The sequence below is a fragment of the Callospermophilus lateralis genome, chromosome 4 (assembly GCF_048772815.1).
Source record: "Callospermophilus lateralis isolate mCalLat2 chromosome 4, mCalLat2.hap1, whole genome shotgun sequence".
NCBI classification, from domain to species: Eukaryota; Metazoa; Chordata; class Mammalia; order Rodentia; family Sciuridae; genus Callospermophilus; species Callospermophilus lateralis.
This window is the reverse complement of record NC_135308.1, coordinates 117,014,717-117,034,937: the sequence shown is the minus strand read 5'-3', so window position 1 is coordinate 117,034,937 and position 20,221 is coordinate 117,014,717. Positions and strand designations below refer to the sequence as shown.

Below are 20,221 nucleotides of genomic sequence, written 5' to 3'. Positions count from 1 at the left end.
CATTATATACTCCCACATTCCACTGTGTGAGCTAATGATTTCTAAAACTCCTTCAAACCCTAAGATAATCTTAGGTGGCAAAAATGTTGATTTTAAATTTAACTGCTTTTATTCAATTTCATGTAACCTCCCTTCCTTCAGAACCTGGATTTATTAGCAAAAACATAAAAACAAAAGCATAGCAACCACACTGTAATAAATTGGTAGAGTTGACTACAGAAGAAAATATGTAAAAGACCTTGTAAATTAAAGTGCAAAATAATTATTTATCTATATTCATGTTATGCCTTCTTTAGCTAGCAGATGGACTTGCCAGAATTTCTTCCACTTTAAGCAGTTTGTTCTTTTTCTCAAATTGTACACCCTACTATAGCCTATTTAATCTTTTTTTAAACATCCAAAACATGCTTACATAGTTTTATTTATTTCCCTCTAATATTTGTACTATAGTTCTTATCACTAAGCAGATACTGATGAACTCTGGCATCTTTATTTTAATCTCTACAGAAATTATTAAGACAAAAAGAATTTTAAAGAATGTAGTATGTGTTTACAAGAGAAAAAGAAAAGCAATTTCTACCAACTCAACAGAATGTTGCACACCTATTTTTAAAAAATGCATTCAGACTGATATTCTGTCCAAAATAAAATTCAAGCAAGACACTAAATTGCCCATGTTTCTCTCATTTTCCAATCCAAATAATACAAAATTTATTTAAAGATGCTAAATATTTTCAAAGTAATTGGGAAATACTTTACCCTTTTTTTCCTTCTTGACATAATTAAAAAATGTTTGTATTAACTTCAATCTAGTATAATTTTTAAAATTTAAAAATCTCTGGAGCAGAGAGAGATCCAAGATGGCAGAATAGAGAAGGTTGCATTCCTGGCTGCTTCAAGGTGTGAAACCAATAGTCAGGTAGCTTCTCCCCAAGGTGGGTGAACAAAAAAAAAGTGGAGGGGAGGGGAGAATTATTGGAACTTAAAACTGGACATTCAAAGCAGACCTGGGACATGGATGTTGGACATAATAAAATAAGGGGAAAAAAATCCCCAGTGGCTCTGCTGTTGCCACAGCTAGGCCAGAAGCTCCAGCCAGAGGGATCCCTCCATGAGCACAGTAGAGGGATAAGGAATTTAGAGAACCCACGTTTTTGGGAGACCCATGGCATGTCTAGGTACAGAGTGTTTAGAGACCAAGGACATTGCCCAAGAAACCTGAAGGAATTGCTACATAATATTTGGGGGGGGGGGGGGGGAAGCTGCCATTTCTCCAGGCAGCAAGGGAGGACAAAGGAAGGAACCATTCTGCAGCTTCCATTGGGAGGGCCAGCAACAGAGAGACACAATTCCTGGCAAACCAGAATTTGGCCGGAAATATAGGTCCAGTAAACACACATTGCACAACATAGTGAACAGAAAAAAATCAAATGTGGAGAGAGTTTCCACAGGGTACAACTAGCAACGAAAACCCACCCAGCTCTACCCTTCCCTCTCCCAATCTGACTGCTTACAGACCAGCTGGGAGATACACTGGGAACTCGGAATGGCAGGGGCAGGAAAAACTGTTTGGAGACTGAACCCAAGACCAGGAAAGGTGGAGTCTGCAGATGACGTAGGGGACAAAGAAGTGACTCCCCCACCACACGAGTGGAACCTAGGGGAGCTCTCTGGGGTAAAGTCTTCCAGCGTGGACCAGGAAATACTGGGTGATGACAGGGGTACACTGATTTATAATCTCCAGACCAATTAGCATTCAGCAAAGAGGCTGAGTCCACCTAACCAAACCCATCTATGGGATTACTTCTCTCACTCCAGCAATCCAGAGGTTGGAGCATCATACTTCAGAAGACCCTACCTAAAACTGCTGAAAAGAGAAGCTGAGCATATTTTGAACTCCAATTTTCATCAAGATTTTTTTTCTTTTTCATTTTTATTTTTTTAATTCTTCTTCACTGATTAATTGTGACCTTAAAGCTACATGCACATTTTTACAATTTTCTATTTTTTTTTATTCTTATCTCTAGCATTTTTAAAGCCAGTTATATTACATGGATTAGTAATATAATTAGATGTTCACAAAACATTAATAATATAACTAGATGTTCACTAAAATGTATGTTTTAGTTTTGTTTTGTATTATTTTATTTTTAATTTTTTAAAATTTTTGCTTTATAATTTTTTCTGTTTCCCTGTCTCTTTCCTTCTGCTAACAGCCAATCTCTTTCACTCTTACTTTAATCTTTTACTTATCTTCTCTCCTCCTCTCCTCTTATAATCATGACATCCTATATCACATCTATTCTCTCCCTGTTCACCATTTGAAAATGTTAACCCTTTTGCAAATTTGCTATTTTTTATTATAGGCAATAACTGATTGTATCATTTCTGTTTATTGTGATAATTAACATTGTAGAGGTCACAGTAGAAACTATTTGGTTTATTCTGTAACTTGTTTGCATTGGTCATTGTTGTTTTTTGTCTCCCCCTAAACAGTGAGATACTGGAAACCTTCAGAGACACTGTAAATCCACAGGGTAGAAACTCTACTCCCTCAGATCCATACTGTTAGATGGGTAGACACACAAACAACCTGAAAAAGAAAGGGAACAAACTGCCAAGCAAACCAAGATACTCCAACTGTAGAATCCATGGACACCATAGTGGAAGAAATGTCAGAGAAGGAGTTTAAAATGTACAGTTAAACTGATCTGCAAAGTTAGAATGATGTAAGAAAGCAAATACAGGTAGCAAAAGATGACTTCAATAAAGATAGATAGATTCTGGGGGGAAAAAAAAGAAATCTAGAAATGAAGGAAACAATAAACCAAATGAAAAATTCAATAGAAAGCATCACCAATAGAAAAGAATCACCAACAGACTAGACCACTTGGAAAATGGAACCTTAGACAATGAAGACAAAATATATTGATAACAGAGTTGACCATGGAGAGAATATAATAAACCATGAACAGAACTTCCACGAAATATGGGATAACATGAAAAGACCAAATTTAAGATTTATTAAGATAGATGAAAGCACAGAAATACAAACCAAAAGAATGCACAATTTTTTCCATGAAATATCAGGAACATTTCCCAAAGCTAAAGAATGAAATGGAAAATCAAATATAAGAGTCTTATAGGACCCCAAATGTGTAAAATTACAACAAAATCAAAGACACATTAAATAAAAATGCCAAGCATCCAGAATAAGGATAGAATTGCAAAGGCTGCAAGAGAAAAACATCAGATCACATATAGAGGGAAATCAATAGGGATCTCAGCTGATTGCTCAAACCAGACCCTCAAAGCTAGGAGGAATAACGCATATCAAGCTCTGAAAGAAAATGGACGCCACCCAAGAATCCTATCTCCAGCAAAATTAAGCTTCAGATTTGAAGATGAAATAAATATCTTCCATGATAAACAAAAATTTTAAAAATCCACAACCAGAAAGCCTGCACTTTAGAATATTCTAAACAAAATATTCCATGAAGATGAAATGAAAAAAGTGAAAACCAGCAAAGAGAGGAGCTATACTAAAGGAATAGTCAATCAAAAAGAAACTAATTCAAATTAAAAACTAGAAATGAACAAAATGACCAGGAACACAATCATATCTTAATAACCTTGAATATTAATGGCCTAACCTCATCAAAAGATAATGATTGGCAGTTGGATTAAAAAACAAGGCCCAACAATATTCTGTCTACAAAAGACTCATCTTCTGGGCAAAGACGTCCAAAGACTGAAAGTGAAAGAATGGAAAGAAAACATCACTCACATGGATCATATCCTCATGTCAGATAAAGTGGACTTCAAGCCAAAGTTAATCAGAAGGGGGACAAAGGAGATTTCATACTGCTTAAGGGAATTATACATCAACAAAACATAAATATTTATGCCCCAAACAATGGAGCATCTACATACATCAAACAAACCCTTCTCAACTTCAAAAATCAAATAGACCACAACACAATAATACTGGGTTTGAACACTGTTATCCATATATATAAATACAAATGTGAATATATATATATATATATATACACAAATAGATATGGGTTTGTATATAGTTATTTTTCTTTTGAGATGGATGTTTAAATTTTTGGAAAAATATAGGATATGATTTTGTAACTGAATATATATGAGAATTTATGGGTAGGATTTGGGTTGCTGTTAGGTTACATACATATATGTAAAGGTATATAAACAAATACAGAATACATATGTGAAAATATATATGCATATTCAGTAATATTTATAATTTTTGTTTAAAAGCCTCACAACTATGGGTAGGGTTAGGTTTAGTTCTGAGTTACAGCTTTGGTTGAGAAGATGGGTTACCTTTGTAACATATATATCAATATATATGAATATAAATATGAATATAGAGGTAATATATCAAATATATATATAATATATATATACTTTTATCTATGGATATTTTTAAGGTAAGCAATATTGTTATATTACGTGTGAAATCTGGGTTATGTCTATGGAAATGAGCATATATATGAAAAATATCTATGGGTTTTTATGTGAATTTATAAACTTATATCCCCAAATACATAGGTACATTCCTGTAAAATGTTATGATTTATATGTATAGAGGTTTCTCTGAGGCATATTAGTAGGTGTAGGACTAATGTAGTAAAATAGGATTAGTTTAGGGATTGAATATTTTTAATCATATATAGGAATACAAATATGAATATATATGTAAAATATACATGAAAATATTTAAATGGATATAAATTTGTACATAATTATTCTTCTTTTGAGGTGGATGTCTACGATTTAGTTTATAATTATGTAACTGAATATTTATGAAAATGTATGAGCAGGAATTTGGTTGCCCTTAGGGTATAAAGACAAGGGTTTTAGGATTAGTTCTAACTGTAAATCCTGCTCTGCTACAGAATGCCTTTTTAACAAATTAATAACTCTACACCTCATTATATGTACCTATAAAATTATAACAAAGTGTCTAGTATTAGAAAGATTAAATGGAAAAAATGTAGAAAACATCATGCATAGCACATTGTAATCATTTAAAAATTAATAATCATTAGAACTCATTAAAACCAACAATGTAACTCCTTAACTGAGGGAATCTAGATACACACTGTTCAACAGGGAAGCCACTAACCAAGCCACAACTGAACACTTACAACATGACTAGTCTAAACTGAGTTACACTGTTAAGTATAAAATACACACTGGATTCTGATGCCTTAGTACAAAAGAACATGTTTCATCAGCTTCTTTAGAGGGCAGCAGCAGGTGCCAGAGATTGAATGCAGGGGCACTTGGCCAGTGAGCCACATCCCCAGTCTTATTTTGTATTTTATTTAGAGACAGGGTCTCACCGAGTTGCTTAGCACTGCTAAATTGTAGAGGCTGGCTTTGAACTTGCAATCCTCCTGCCTCAGCCTCCTAAGCTGCTGGGATTACAGGCATGCACCACCGCGCATGACTCATCAACAAATTTTATATTCGTTTATGTCAAATGCTATTTGAATTATAGTGGATTAAATATATTATTAATACTGATATCACCTTTTTGTTTTAATGTGACTACTAGAAAAATTAAAATCACAGGTGTGACTCATACTATATTTATATTTCTATTGAACAGTTCTGCTCTAAACAAATCACATCATTGCTAAAGTTTCAAATGCAAAATTGGGTGAAAATTTCATTATGTGCTTCATATGAATTATCTAGAAGACTGAAGATACTAATACATTTTAAATTCCTTCCATTTAAGTAGTATGATTTTAATATCATATTTTTAAATACATTTTATTTCATACCTCCTACTCTCATTTAATCTATTGCCTATTCATAGAGACACACCTCATCTTCCCACTTCGATAATAATAGTACTTATGCTATCTTACAAATTAGCTGAAGAACAGCATGTGACAAGCCATCCTTCTCTACCAACTATATGCACTGTCTGCTCCATAGATAACACTAACAGTAGCTTACACTTTCTAAAAAAATGTTTTTCTGCCTCAAATTCAGTGCTATGTTATGAATTAAAGATCTATCATCTCCAACTTTCCTACCAGCAAATTTATCTTAGGATGGTCAGCCAGGTTAAAGTCTAGTTTCAAGTTTTGTTTCATCACCTGTTAAATTAATATAGTTAGAAAAAAAAACATTTTTTCAATTCTAGAAATAAGACACTAATCAATGTGAAACAATGACTTTTTTTTTTTGTAGTTATAGATGGACAGCATGCTTTATTTGTTTATTTTTATGTGGTGCTAAGGGTCAAACCCAATGCTTTACACTTACTAGGCAAGCACTCTACCACTGAGCTACAGCCCCAGCCCAATAACTCTTAGAGAGAAAGGTTTAAACATACTAATAAGGACTATAAATTTAACCAACTCTCTTATTACTTATTAAGTCACAGTGTTGAACATGTATTACTTAAATTACGTTACTAAAGCTAGAAAATCCTAACTCAATCATATAAAAATATAGTTTATATCATTTCAAATTTCCCAAAATCATTTCTACAGACATCACATTAGTTCCCTACAAAAAAAAACACTGGCTGGAAACTGTAAAGTTACTTTTACTATGCTCTCATTTGACAGATATCAACCCAGAGACTGAATAACTTACTTGGCCAAACAGTAGCTGATAATAAGATAAAGCCTAAATAACTACCATAGCCAGTAGATAAAGACAGTAGCCTCTCAAGTGAGATGGTGGATTCAAATACTGCATAACACTCAGCTGTTTAACACTTACTTAGCTATGAGGTCTTGGACAAACCTCTTAAGTTTCAGTTTTCTCACGGGGATATTATTAGTTACCCTCAGGAAAATGAAAACACTCATACATAGAAAGTTTTCAATAAATGTTTAGGGAAAAAAAAAAAAAACCTGCCATGAAGTAGAGGCAGAGGGACAATGTGTCTGAGAGAAGAGTATCATTCATATGGTTCTAAAAAGTATATACTTATTTTCAGGTATTACTTGGCACACTTATGATACTCAATAAAAATCTGAGTCAGTGAATAGAAGAAACAAGAAATGTTTCTTCAGGCAAATTAAATCAAATAAGAAAGCATTTGAAATCCCACGGGAGATATCATTAGAGGAAATCATTAATAAGGTTGACCATGACCAAGGTTCTAAGCCACAGCCCAGAGGCTAGGAGAAATAGATATGTTTAAATATCTCCACTCCTAATTAACTTCAGTTGTAATCTCCATATATAACTTTTGAAAATTATACCTGAATTCCTGCAGGGAAAAAGCTTCCTCTACAAGTACAAAGTGCTTTCAGGAATTAATCACCGCCAGCAAATCCATATATTTATGTGGGCTTCCTAACTGCAAAACAAAAATTAATTTTCTGCTATGTACTAAAATACCTACCTACTCCTAAAGGATTTTTTTCCATTCACATCACATTCAGGGCAAGAGAACAATTGTTCATGCACACTTACCACCCCATTACTTTAGAACAGCTGAATTAAACTCTTACATAGTTTTGTACCCAAGCCTTGTTTCTAAACTCTGGCTTGCCACTCGATATCAACACAGCTGTAAAGAATCCAGAAGTCATCTTGCAAAAACATTTTAAGCAAAAAACTGTAGGAAAGCAGAACAATAAATCAGTTACCCAGACCAAAAAAAAAAAAAAAAAAGTGGTACGATTTTAAACTCTATACCTATAGAAATAAGATAACTGAGATATCTGAAGAATTACACAGGAGTTTCCATGTGATAGGTGTATTATTCTATTTTCAGACATTATAACCACTGTCTGTATAATTTTTATGATCTTCTAAATTCCTTAGTAATATGTTTTTAAAAAATAAATTTTTACTGTGGAATGTTAGGTAAATACTAAAACCTAAGCACTTTTTCCTGGTTAATCCTTTTTATTTTTGACAGCAATGTTTTAATAAAGTTATTAATCAAATTGTCTTTTGTTGTTTTTTTTAATGCTACCTGGTTCACTTTAAATCTTAAAAACAAATCCTAAATATGAAAGCCAAAATCTAAAGTTATAAGTAAATAATTATTACAACAGTTACCAGTTTTATGGAGTTGTGTTCCCAAATTAAATGGCAACAATTTTTAGTATGTAAGAAATTCAGGATTATTACTAGCAATAAAATTTTCATAAAACAGTTACAACTATTTGTTTATGATATACTTTGGAGGAGATTTATAGTAGTTAAAGGTATACTTTTTTAAACTATTTATAAACTAAACTAAATATCTCTTTACATTGAAGTTACATTTGCTTTAACTTATATTTTTCAAGTAGTAAAGTCAATGTAGAATTATTAATGAACAAGGAAAGCTAGCTTTAAAACTTCACAATTCTGAGGAATCATGGGGAAAAAATTGGTTTTTCAATACTGCGATGGAACCCAGGAGCACTCTACCACTGAGCTACATCCCCAGTCCTTTTTACTTTTGGAGTCAGGATCTCACAAGGTTGCCCAGGCTGCCCTCACACTTGTAATCCTCCTGCCTCAGCCTCCCAAGTCATTCACACCTGTGTATGAAAACAATTTTTAAAAATATCTGTTCCTGAAATTTTAGAATACTTCATTTCCATTAAAACAAATGAATATAAAGGAAAAATACAAAGCTAATTTAAAAGGAGCAAAAAAAGGAAAACTCAAGTACTCTATATATAAAGGTCTTTACCTCTTAAAAACAAACACTGAAAAAAATATTTCACAGCAATAATGCAAGCCTAGAGACCATTTTCCCCACCAGTTTTAAAACTGCAGATTTTAAAAAATTAGAAAAAGTATAAATTATATTATAGTTTTATATCATATTATGTATTATCGTTTGTATATTATAGCAGATGCCCCTCCTCCATATATCAATGAGTGAATCTTAAACCTTAAGGAAGCATAATTAGTCCCACACAATTCCTAATTGTTGAAGGAGTACAAATTTGTACTTTCTTTTCACAGACTATTCCTGCTACTTTGGGGATTTCATACATTAATCTTCTTCTCCCCCTCCATACTCCAGATAATGACATAATTTTCACAATTTTCTGGATAACAACAAAAATCACAGAGAACATATATGAAGTTCTTGTGTATTTATACGCAATAAGATGCAATCCAACAGGGTGGTTAAGGGCCAGTATCTGAATTCAAACCCTGCCTCTGCTCTCACTACCTACAAAACCCTGGGCAAGTTCCTTAACTTCTCACCATCTCTTTATTTCTACTGAGGGAGAAATACCTGAGGATTATAATATTGTTTGGCTCACTGTCTGGCACATAGTTAGCACTACATAAGGGTTAGCTGCTGTTATTATTACTATATGCACATACTGAGTTCTTCATGCATTATTTCACTAATTCTCATTTAACTTTATTTTACAGACAAGAATATTGGTTTGCAGTAATTAAACAACTTATCTTCAGTTAAAAAAAAAAAAAAAAAAAAGCTAGCAAGTTGAAGGGCCTGTACCCAAACATAATCTCTTTGCCAGTGTATCCTCGAACAAGGCTCTATGGATATACATGTGGGGATGTACACATTTTCACTCTAATGATTTCTAATTTTAAATTATGATAATTTTTAAGTGAAAGACACTTGTATAAAGTACACTTAAATTTCTGAAGTCATTAAACTAGCATATGCTAACTTCCGGGTTTCACAGAAATAGTATTAGAGGTCTAGGAATATTTTTTTTACAAAACAGTAGTCAATTTCTAAATACTTTAAACATAATACTCAGCTTTCATTCTTCAGGAATAAGAGCAACAATTTATTTTTCAAAATTGTTAATCCCACATTAGTTGTAGATACCAAATTCTGGACCCGTTGGCTAGTTTTACTTTAAGTACACTTAAAGTATAGTTTTTAAAAAATGTTCTTTGTAACACTTGGAGACACACATGCGCGCGCGCATGCACACACACACACACACCCCTTCAGAAAGTAATTATTCCTTTAGTAAAAAATACCAGTCATCACATTCAGCATCAATCTCTCATCTTTATTCCAATTATATTATCTACAATATCTAACAGGACAATTTCCACTTGAACAGCTCAAATAATACATCTCAAGTAAACTCATTTTCTCTAGACCATCTTTCTCCAAATAAGATATCTCTTCCACATTTCTAATTCCTCTCAGTAGTATCACCATTCTGTCACAAAGGCTCATGACACAGAATAATCCTTATCTCTTGAGTATAAAGAAAGAAGAGATAAAGTAGTCACCAAGTATATTTCTTTCTTTAAGTAGATGATCTCATTCATAGGACCTCCATCTCCACAATTATCAACTCCTACAGGTTTCGTACCACCAGTGCTTATCACACCACTCCTTTCCTCCAACCCTGTCACTTCATTAACCGTACCAACTGTTTATTCTTTGATCATGCTGTTTCTCTGCTTTAAAATCTTCCATTGGTTCCCACTGCTCAACCTACAGAATAAAGTCCAAACGTGGAATTCAGGGCTTTTGATCATTTAAGACTGATTTGCCTTTTATAAAAGTGTGGCCCTCATCACATAATACCCTACATATTTCTTAACCATTTTCTGTGACTGTTATTAGTGGAGTGGAGACTTCTATAGCAATAATTTTTTTTTAAATATTCTTCCCAGGTATAGAACAGATAACCAATTTACTGAGTTTGATCAAGAATTGATGAGTGGCTCCTCAGTATGGATGAAGAATTAGTTCAAGAACCTCCAGAGGATACCAAAATCTACAGACACTTGACTCTCTTATGTAAAAATGGTATAATACTTGTGTATAACCTACATACACCCAACTAATATTTACAGTATCTCAAAATTAGGATACCTAAAAAATGTAAACATGATGTAAATAGTTTTGATACATACTGTTTAGGAAATAATGACAAGAAAAAAATCTATACATGTTCAAATGAGATTTTTTTCAAACATTGTGATCTGCAATTAGTTGAATCCACAAACGTAAAGCCTGTTAAGTGGTTAAGGACCACTGTGTTGTGTATCTGATAGGTGATTAGTTACTTAACAAATATTTACTGAGTAATGAATTTGTGCCAATGATACTAACGTGATCTCCATCTACTAAGAGACTGCTATGTGCCAGACATACATTATCTCACACAGTGCTTAAAGCCATCCTCAGGCAGGTATTATCATCTTTAAATTTTAATAAGTAACAATTAAGTTCCTAGTAAAGTCACAGAGCAGATAAAAGAGAACTGAGATTCAAATTTGAGTGAGATTATATTGAAAAGCAACCCATGACACAATAAAAGTATTTAAAAAACGAATAAAAACACAAAATGTTGGATAATACGTATAGTATGATGTCCAGACTCCTTTGCACAATCCTCAAGGTCTTTAAATCCATTATGACTTGGCCCATGCCTAACCACTGAACTTCACTTAATGCCATTTTCCTCCTGATTCACTAAGTCCCAGCAACACCACTCTTTCTAATCTATCAAAACATGCAAACTTATTCAGTCTTCAGGGTTTTTGTGTTTTTTTTTTTTTTTTTTTTTTTTTTTTTTTGCTGTTAGTTATACCAAAATGCCCTTATCCCTCTCAATGGCTAGGGTTTCAAGTCATTCAGATCTCAATTCTAATGTCACCCCCTTAGAGATATCTGTGTGTATTTTCACACCAGCCCCAAAGTTACTAGCATTTCCTGTGTTAACAACTAGGACTCTCTGATATTCTTATTTACTTGTCCATCTTTCTCCCTAGGAGGTCAGCTCCAAGAGATTTCATCTTCCTCATATCCACATATTGTTCACCATATATCTTAAAATTGTGTTTGGTACAGTTAGCCCTTTGTAGCTAAATGAAAATCTACACACACATCATTTACATGAAAAAAATTAAGAAAGTTTTAAAAGGATTAAGAAAGCTTTGAAAGGATCTAATATTTGAATATTTGTACCAGGAATGAGCATGACATTAGAAGGAGGACATACTATACCCATTCTTTTTTTTTTTTTTCTTCATCTCTATCAAAATTTTCTACATGAATCATATGTCTTTTGCAATTGAAGAATTTTAAATAACAATCATTTAAGCCTAAGATTGTCAATCCATTCTACTTTATATTTTCTTTTTGTGGGTTATGATCTAATGACCAGTGGGAAAAAACAATCTGACTGCAGGCTGATCTTGGGTTGTTTGAATGGTAGCTCAAAGTTAGAATCTTGAAACTTGGAGTTGGAAAGAACTTAGAGACCATCTAATCTGTCCCCATTTATAGGTATGTAAACCACAACTTAGCAGTGTACTAAAGTAATTTAATTAATAAAAATAGAATACTAATGAAAAAATTTGAAAGATAAAATGAAATAATAAACAATAATAGTTTATTAAAATTACTCTCACATATAACCTACAATTTTCTGGTGAGATTATTACTCAAAAAAAAATCTATTTCCTCAAGTCCTATTTGACCAATGAACCCATAACAAACAATTCAGAATACATAAATGAATGCAGTAAAAATAATTCACATTTGAGATCTTAACACCATTTGGTGACCAGACTAAACCAGCAGGCACTTCTTTCCACTAGAGTACACAGTGTGTCAAATATTGTAAGGATTCATTACACTCTGATTCAAATTTCTGCATCAAATTCTACAATGTGTACTTAATGAAGTTAATAAAAGTCAAATAGTTAAGAAATGCACTATTAAATATCATTTACTGAAACAACTACTTCCTTACATTTTTACTGTAATTTCCCAGGATCAACTAATTTCATCTTAACTTCTGAATAATACCACCTTATATTTACTTAATTATCTCGTTTGATCCTCACAATGCCATGGGCAGCAAATATTGCTATCTCATTTGGCATAAGATGCAAGCGCTAAGGAGCTTAGCCAAGATCATTCACACAAGTTCTAAAACTCCATCCTCCCAACCTCTTAGATTGTTTTTTCCATCATCCAAGCTATCTCACATTTATCAATTGCTAAATGCAAAACACTTTATGTTCTCCTTTCTTACATATTGATGGAGAAAAGTACCAAAAATCCTAGCATTTCTATCCTATTCTACTTGAAATTTTAGTGCATAGAATTTAATTATTCATTCTAAAAGTGATAAAAAGGATGTGAATAAGATAATTCTCATCTTGAGAATTATGCTAATCAGTAATTCTGTAGGAAATCCTACCAAACGTTCAATTATTTCCTTAATCATAAAAAGATACTCTTATCTACAAAGCTCTCTACTAACAATATAGAAAAACAGTGTTAAGAAAAAGGGCTTTACGGTTGGAAAAAAATCTGAAACCAAACCATCAAACTGTGGGTACATATCTTAAATCACTTGAGTCTCATCTTCCTGGTCGATAAAATGAGAATAACACCACATGCATTCATGGGTTGTTGGGAATTATAAATAATGTGTGTAAAGCAATTAGTTCTTAGAAAATGACCAATCAAAAAGGCTCAGCTCAGGAGGTTGAGGCTGGGAATCCCAAATTCAAAGCCAGCCTCAGCAACTTAGACCCTGTCTCAAAATTAAAAAATAAAAAAGGCTGGGGATGTGGCTCAGTGGTTATGCGCCCCTGAGTTCAATCCCCAGAACCCAAAAAGAAGAAAAAAATAAACGACCAGATCACACTTTGTTAGAGAAACAGATGCCCATAGGTACCACTGATAGGCAGTCATTTATGTGAAGTTTATTTGTTTAATTTCCAGTGTGCCCTTATTTTTTTCCTCCCAAATATTTGCAGCAAGACACAGTACATCACTCTTGCTCCCAGGAAACAAATTAAGTAAGTGCTGGATTTCACTCTTCTTTCAACCCCTGTAATTAAGCAATATTGTAATATTCTATTGTTTGATCATCCTGGAATTGGTTATTATCTAAATCAAAACTTATATGCTATTTTGGGTCAATTAACTGCATCTTTCACTCTATTTTTAAATAAAACTAATTTAATAAGCCAAATTTTTAATACAAATCACAATGCAGTGAATTCATACTAGAAAATCTGCCAGACACTGTGGCACACACCTGTAATCCCAGCAACTCAGGAGGCTGAGGCAGGAAGACCTCCAAGTTCAAAGCTAGCCTCAGCAACTTTAGCAAGGTCCTGTTTCAAAATAAAAAATAAAAGGGCTGGAGATGTTCTCAGTGGTTGACTGCCCCTTGGTATAATCCCCAGTGCTAAATGTTGGAGGGATGGGCAGAAAATGGACAGAAGGACCTAACACTGAGAAAAATGTATTCAGCAGTTCATTATACACTAATTTACTTTCTCTCTTTTAATCTTCACAAGCTTCATCCTAATCAGTATTACATCAGTTTATAGATTCGGAAAGGTATTCTCTACTCTTACCTACAGAAAGGCTATTGCTCAATTCAAGCCCTTTCCCTTTTATATCTCTGCTCAGAGTGCTCTCCAGACTCTCCACAAGGCCTTCTCAGGCTTCAGGTCTAACCAAATAGCACCTCCTCTGACTATCCAATCTGAAGTAGTGCACACCACTTATTCCATCCTTATTTCCTTTGCAGAACACGAAATGGTCTGTATTTATATTCTTGTTGTATTTAAGAAGAATGATTTGACTATTACTGCTGTTTCCTGATTATTCAGCATAGAGGAAGATGCTGCCTTAAAGAATGAATGAACACACCTGCCAACAGTCAATAAGCAAGTAAAATAGCAGGGCCTAGAAACCAATCCAAGTAAATCTGACAGTAAGCTCCCTTAATGTCCCACCACTACTCTTTCACAGGTGAGAGGTGAGTTACTTTGAGCTGGGGAAGCAATTAAGAGATGTGCACTGCTGCTTTTTAATTATTCATTCTCTTTAAGGAAATTACAGAACTACCTAAACATATACTTCATTCTACAAAACACTTAACCCAAATTTCAAGAGATAATACACAACCTTTTAGAATCACAATTGAATTTGTAAAAAAAAACAAAAACACACTGTTTTTATGTCTCTGTAATACTTCAAAACCCATTGAGTAATTGGCATCTGCACAGTTATTTAATGCTAAAACGAAATTGAGTAACACACATTTTACTAACAAGCTTGCAATATTCTGTTCTTTTATAAGTTATTTTGAATTTCATCATGCAGAAAAACTTAAAAACAGTCATAAGATATCATACTGATAACGGCAATATTGTTCTTAAAGAAAGATGACACATGCATTCTGTTTCACTGTTAAGCCATGTTCTTGCAGGTAAAAGTCATCTCAAGTAAAATGCTAAGTGCAGTTAAAGCAGACCACTAGTGACGCTCTCTTCGTAACCTTACCCACCGGGTTTAATACTTACTGAGTCCTCCATCCTCGGATACTCCTGTTCCTCTCATTCCTAGATAAGTCAGTCCCAATATTAGGAAAAATAAGCAGGCAGCAGTAAGGAGAAACATTGACAAGTAGTGAGCACTGAAACTCCCTGCTGGGGACGCCTCCTCCCGTTTAAACTGCTGGAGAAGTTCCTCTTCTGGTTCTGAAAGCTTCGGTTTGCTGTATGCGTTTTTCAGGTAGGTATGATTGGAGCCGGTATGATTGGCGTGATTGATCCTGAGTGAAGTTGGGGCGGCCACAGCCGGACTGGGAGGGAGGCTGTTGGAATAAATCCTGGGGGAGTCCACACTGAAGGCCCCACCGCCGATGTGATTATTGGTTTTAAGAAGGGAGCCTGTAGATGAATCCAAGGTTGAGTCCATGTCAGGAATTGGTGGGGGCAGGAGAGGGGCCAGTTTCTTAGCGCTAACACGGTATCTAGGAATGGGGCTGCAGTCCACTTGATCGCACCCTCCTCCCAGCTCCGCCGCTGCCTCTTCGAGGTTTCGGCTCCTGTCTAGACTCCCGGTAGCCGCCGCCCTGTCATTCATCGCGAGTCCTCCCCCTCCCTGAACTGAAGTATCCCGCCGGCTGCCGGCAGATTTAGCAGTCAGCGGGGAGAGAGGCTTACTATGGCTCCGTCTGGGCCGATGCCGGGGAAGGGAGTCGTCCTTTAATACCTGTCTGGTGGCCACGTCGTCGTCCTCCTCTTCCTCGGAGTCCGAATAGTTCTCACGGCAGCTGTAGGGGAGAAGCCGGCTACCATTCACTGCTCGGCTCGCCCACAGCGGCTCCTCCGCCTCGGGGTCCCTCTCCTCCCCGTCTTCTCCCTCCTCGTCCTCGTCCTCCGCTGCTCCATCTTTCCCCAACGGGGTCTGCAGCTCCAGACCCGTCGGCCTCCTGGCCCCCCACCACGAGTGGGGCTTCCTCCGCTCGGCCGAGTTGCTGTTAGTCACCTCGCTGGCGGCCAGGGGCGCCGGCGGCGCTTTGAGCCCGCGATACTGGAGCGCAGCCCGGTCTCTCCTCCCGCCGCCGCCCGCCTGGTCCCGAGGACTGGCCTCCACGTCCGACTCATCGGAGCTGAAGCCCAGCAGCACTTTGCTGCCAGCCACCGGGGTGGCCGAGGCGCCCCCGGGCCCTCCCAGGGGGCTCTCCGGTCCCGAAACCGAGATTCGGCTCAGGCCCCCAGGGGTCCGTAAGTAGGAGAGGTCACCCGAGACCGGCCGGACCCCCATCCCCACGGCCGCCGCCGCTGCTCCCGCGGCGGCGACCGTGGCGGCTGCGGTGTTATTGTTATTACTGTTCCGCGTCTTGTTGCCGCGGCCCCCGGACCGGTGCTGCTGCTGCTCTTCCTCTCGAAGCTTCTTCAGCTTCTTGAGGTAAACCGGGCGGGTGCTCTCCGTCACTGGGCCCGGAGACAGGCCGTAACGGCGGAGCTGAGAGAAAAGCTCCTCATCCGAGAGCTGCTGGGGCCCCGAAGCCGCCGCCGCCGCCATTTTCTCTCCAGGGTGTTTTACAAGCTCCGCGCTACCGGAAGTGACGCGCCGCCCTAGACCCTGAACTAGACCGGGCTGCGTCGCCCTCCCAGCGCCACGGGCGCCTCGGCCAATGGGAGGCGCGGGAGGAGCTCACCTGAGCGGGAAAGGGCCACCTGAGCAGCGCGAACTCCCGCGGCGGAGTGTTTCTCCACTGCTCACCTTGAAGTGGCTGCGCAGTCACCCCCTAGGTCTGGCTCCCTTTCCTGCAGTTCTCAACCCTGGCCTTCTAAGTGCCTTCCCCGTGAGCTGTCTCTTTCTAATCCGCACCTTGACCTCTTCCCAGGTTTCTGCTACCCGCGGTCGCAATCAAAAGGGAATCTGCCTTGAAGTTCATGACATTAGTTTTCTTTTCATCCAGATTCCCGCTGCTGAGGGAGTCCAGAGACGAAATCTTTAGAGCCAGACAAGATTGGCAATTTTCCTCTCTGGCTCTAGGTTCTTTTCGGTTTGTCTTTCCGCTTGACTTAAAATTTTAAAAAAATAAAAAAAGACTTTCACTGCTCTTTTTGAAAAACCTTTCCCTTCTCATTCCAAAAAGACACTGAATAGGCTAGTTACAATACACTTTTCAAGAATGCTAGCTATTCATTCACTATTTGATTTGTTATTAACATTTTTTTTTTCTTTTTAAAAATGTGATGACCTCAGAAGGTCGTCATTTTGGGAAATGAAAGAGACTTTCGTCTGCTTCATTTTAGGATTCTGACGACACATCATCCTGTTTATTTACTGCTTAGCGTTTTTCCAACCAATAGTTAATTATTAATAAATACTTTTTGTTTATTTTAAAGATTATTTATTGTCTTATTCCTTTGGACTGTAAGCGCCATGCACAGAGAGCCTTGCTTCTATTACAACACTAGTAGAAGCTCAATAAACATTTGTTGAATAAGTTAATGAATTGCAAAGCAAAATGGTTTGAAAGGCAGATAAACCTTCACACAAAGTCAAAAAAAAAAAAAAAAAAAAAGCCAGTTAGGACGTGGAAATCCTACCTTTTCACTTACAGAGCAGTCCCAGAGGAGAAACTTGCCCAATTTGGTAAAGATCACTTCCCATTTCCTAAAAGCCTATCAAGGCAGACACTTCTCTAGAATGTAACCTAGCAGCTACAGGACAGCATCTAGCACAATATCTGAAACATTACAATTTTTTTGTCAAAAGAAGAATTACTTTACACATTACATTATACACAGCTGCACAGAAAAAAAAAAAAAAAAGGTCCGTCAAAAGCATAGTTACTAGCTTTTCTACATCCTAAATTGTGAAAAATGCTTGGTTACCTCAATATTTTACTTCTCAACAAAAGCTTGCCATGTTCTCAAAAGAAGCTTCTATTTGGAGGATCACTTCCTTTATCATTGAAACTTTAAAATTTGCAAATGGAATAGGTACCTGAATCAGATTAGATTTTAAAATTGTTTACAAATAGTCCTCAATCTATGACTGTTAAGCACTTGTAAAAGTGTTTGGCACAATAAATTATAATGGCTATGATGATGCCACAAAATTTTATTAACATAATTATCTGAATAGAGAACCAAATTATTATAAGTTTACCGGAGTTGTATCTCAAAATAGAGTGGCTAACCTGTGAGCTTTGGAATTAAAACTGAATATGGACCCAATCTTGTCTCTTATTCTTGATTCAACATTTGTTTCACACCCTGTTGGCTCTTCAGGTAAGAATCATACACATCTATTGGTTTAGGCTTTGATTTTTGTGGAACTTTAAATGTCCTTCTATAAAGATTGTTGGACCATTTCAATTTCTTTTTTTAATATTGATTTTTTAGTTGTAGTTGGACACAATACCTTTATTTCACTCATTTATTTTTGTGTGATGCTGAGGATCTAACCCAGGGTCTGGCAGTGCAAGGAGAGTGTTCTACTGTTGAGGCACAATCCCAGCCTCCCAGCAGCCCCCCATTTCAATTTCTGTATGTAACTTTGGGTAAATTACTTTATGTTTCTGAGCCGTAGTGTATGTATCTCTCTCTCTCTCTCTCTCTCTCTCTCTCTCTCTCTCTCTCTCTCTCACACACACACACACACACACACACATAAAAGAATGAAAAGCCTTCCTCAGAAGATTATATGAAGGATTAAGTGAGATTTTTATCTGCTTAACAGTTAGTAACATGCCTTATACACAGTATTCACTCAATGAATGTAAAGGCAAACATTGTGTGTATCCAATTTAGTAGCATGCCTCCTGAGTACTCTGTGTAATAGCAATTAAAATGCTATAGCAAAGACAGAAATAGAAACACTGAAACTTTTCCCAAGGTATTAAATAATCATATCTAAGATATAATGAATATTGAGGGCTTTGGTAAACGTAATTCTTGGTCATTTCAGCCGTTGGAGGCAGTAAGGTTTAAACTGAACTAGAAACCAAGGGCCTCCTGTCTCCAAGTTAAGTGATTTAGGGCAAATCTTAGGCTCTCAGAACCTCAATTTATTCTTTTTTTTTTTTTTAATGTTGACAACATTGCCTACCCTACTTGGCAAACATTAAATATTCAATAAATATTTTTTGAGAATTGTGAATAAATACTGTACATGAAAATGACAAATTTGTTGTTTACTACTTTAACATAGCTTTATATTTTATAAGAACTTCCATATACATGGTTTCATCTGATCTACAAAAACACTTTTCCTCCCCAAGGATATCATGACATGATTTATTGAAGGGAATTATGTGAGTTTATAATTCCCCGTTGGGTGGGTGTTTGAACAGACAAGACACTTTCTCAGGAGAACCTTCTCAGCTTCAGCCCTGTCTCTACTCATTTCCCATATTCTTCTCAATTGCCAATGGATCTTACTTCTGCTTCCAGACTTCCAGGCCCTATTCTTAACTGTACCCATATACCTGAGTGCATTCTTAAACTCACTCCTTCTCAACAGCTTCTCAAAATTTGATTGAAGGACACATTTACAACAGATTTCAGAAAGATAGCCCATCTCTTCCTCTGGATGCTTTTAATTTTGTTCCTTCCTTAATCCTGCTCATCAAAGACTGATAAAGCTTGGACCACATTACTAACACCTTGCTCCCCTGCTTCTTTCTCCCAGTTCCTGATATTTGTCACTATACTGCCCTTTAGAGTCATGACATCAATTTACATTAAAGGATCATGTATGTAATGACATGAAACCTAACATTTGGTTCAAATAAAGATACTGCTGATGTTTTTTTGTTGTTGTTTAGTGGGTTGAGAGGGATACCAGGGGTGCTTAACAACTGAGCCACATCCCCAGTCCTTTTTATTTTTTATTTTGAGACAGGGTCTCACCAAATTGCTTAGGACCTCACTAAATTGCTGAAGCTGGCTTTGAACTTGCAATCCT

General features: G+C 36.4%; 1 protein-coding gene across 1 annotated transcript in view; it reads right to left on the bottom strand.

The window, feature by feature from the left end:
- Positions 1-16,819, bottom strand: part of Lemd3 (LEM domain containing 3) — a 66,643-nt gene extending 49,824 nt beyond the window's left edge. Inside the window, exon 1 of the mRNA XM_076854825.1 lies at positions 15,310-16,819. Within this exon, the coding sequence (XP_076710940.1) occupies positions 15,310-16,819 (1,510 nt within the window). The remainder of the gene's footprint in view (positions 1-15,309) is intronic.
- Between the last annotated feature and the right edge of the window lie 3,402 nt (positions 16,820-20,221).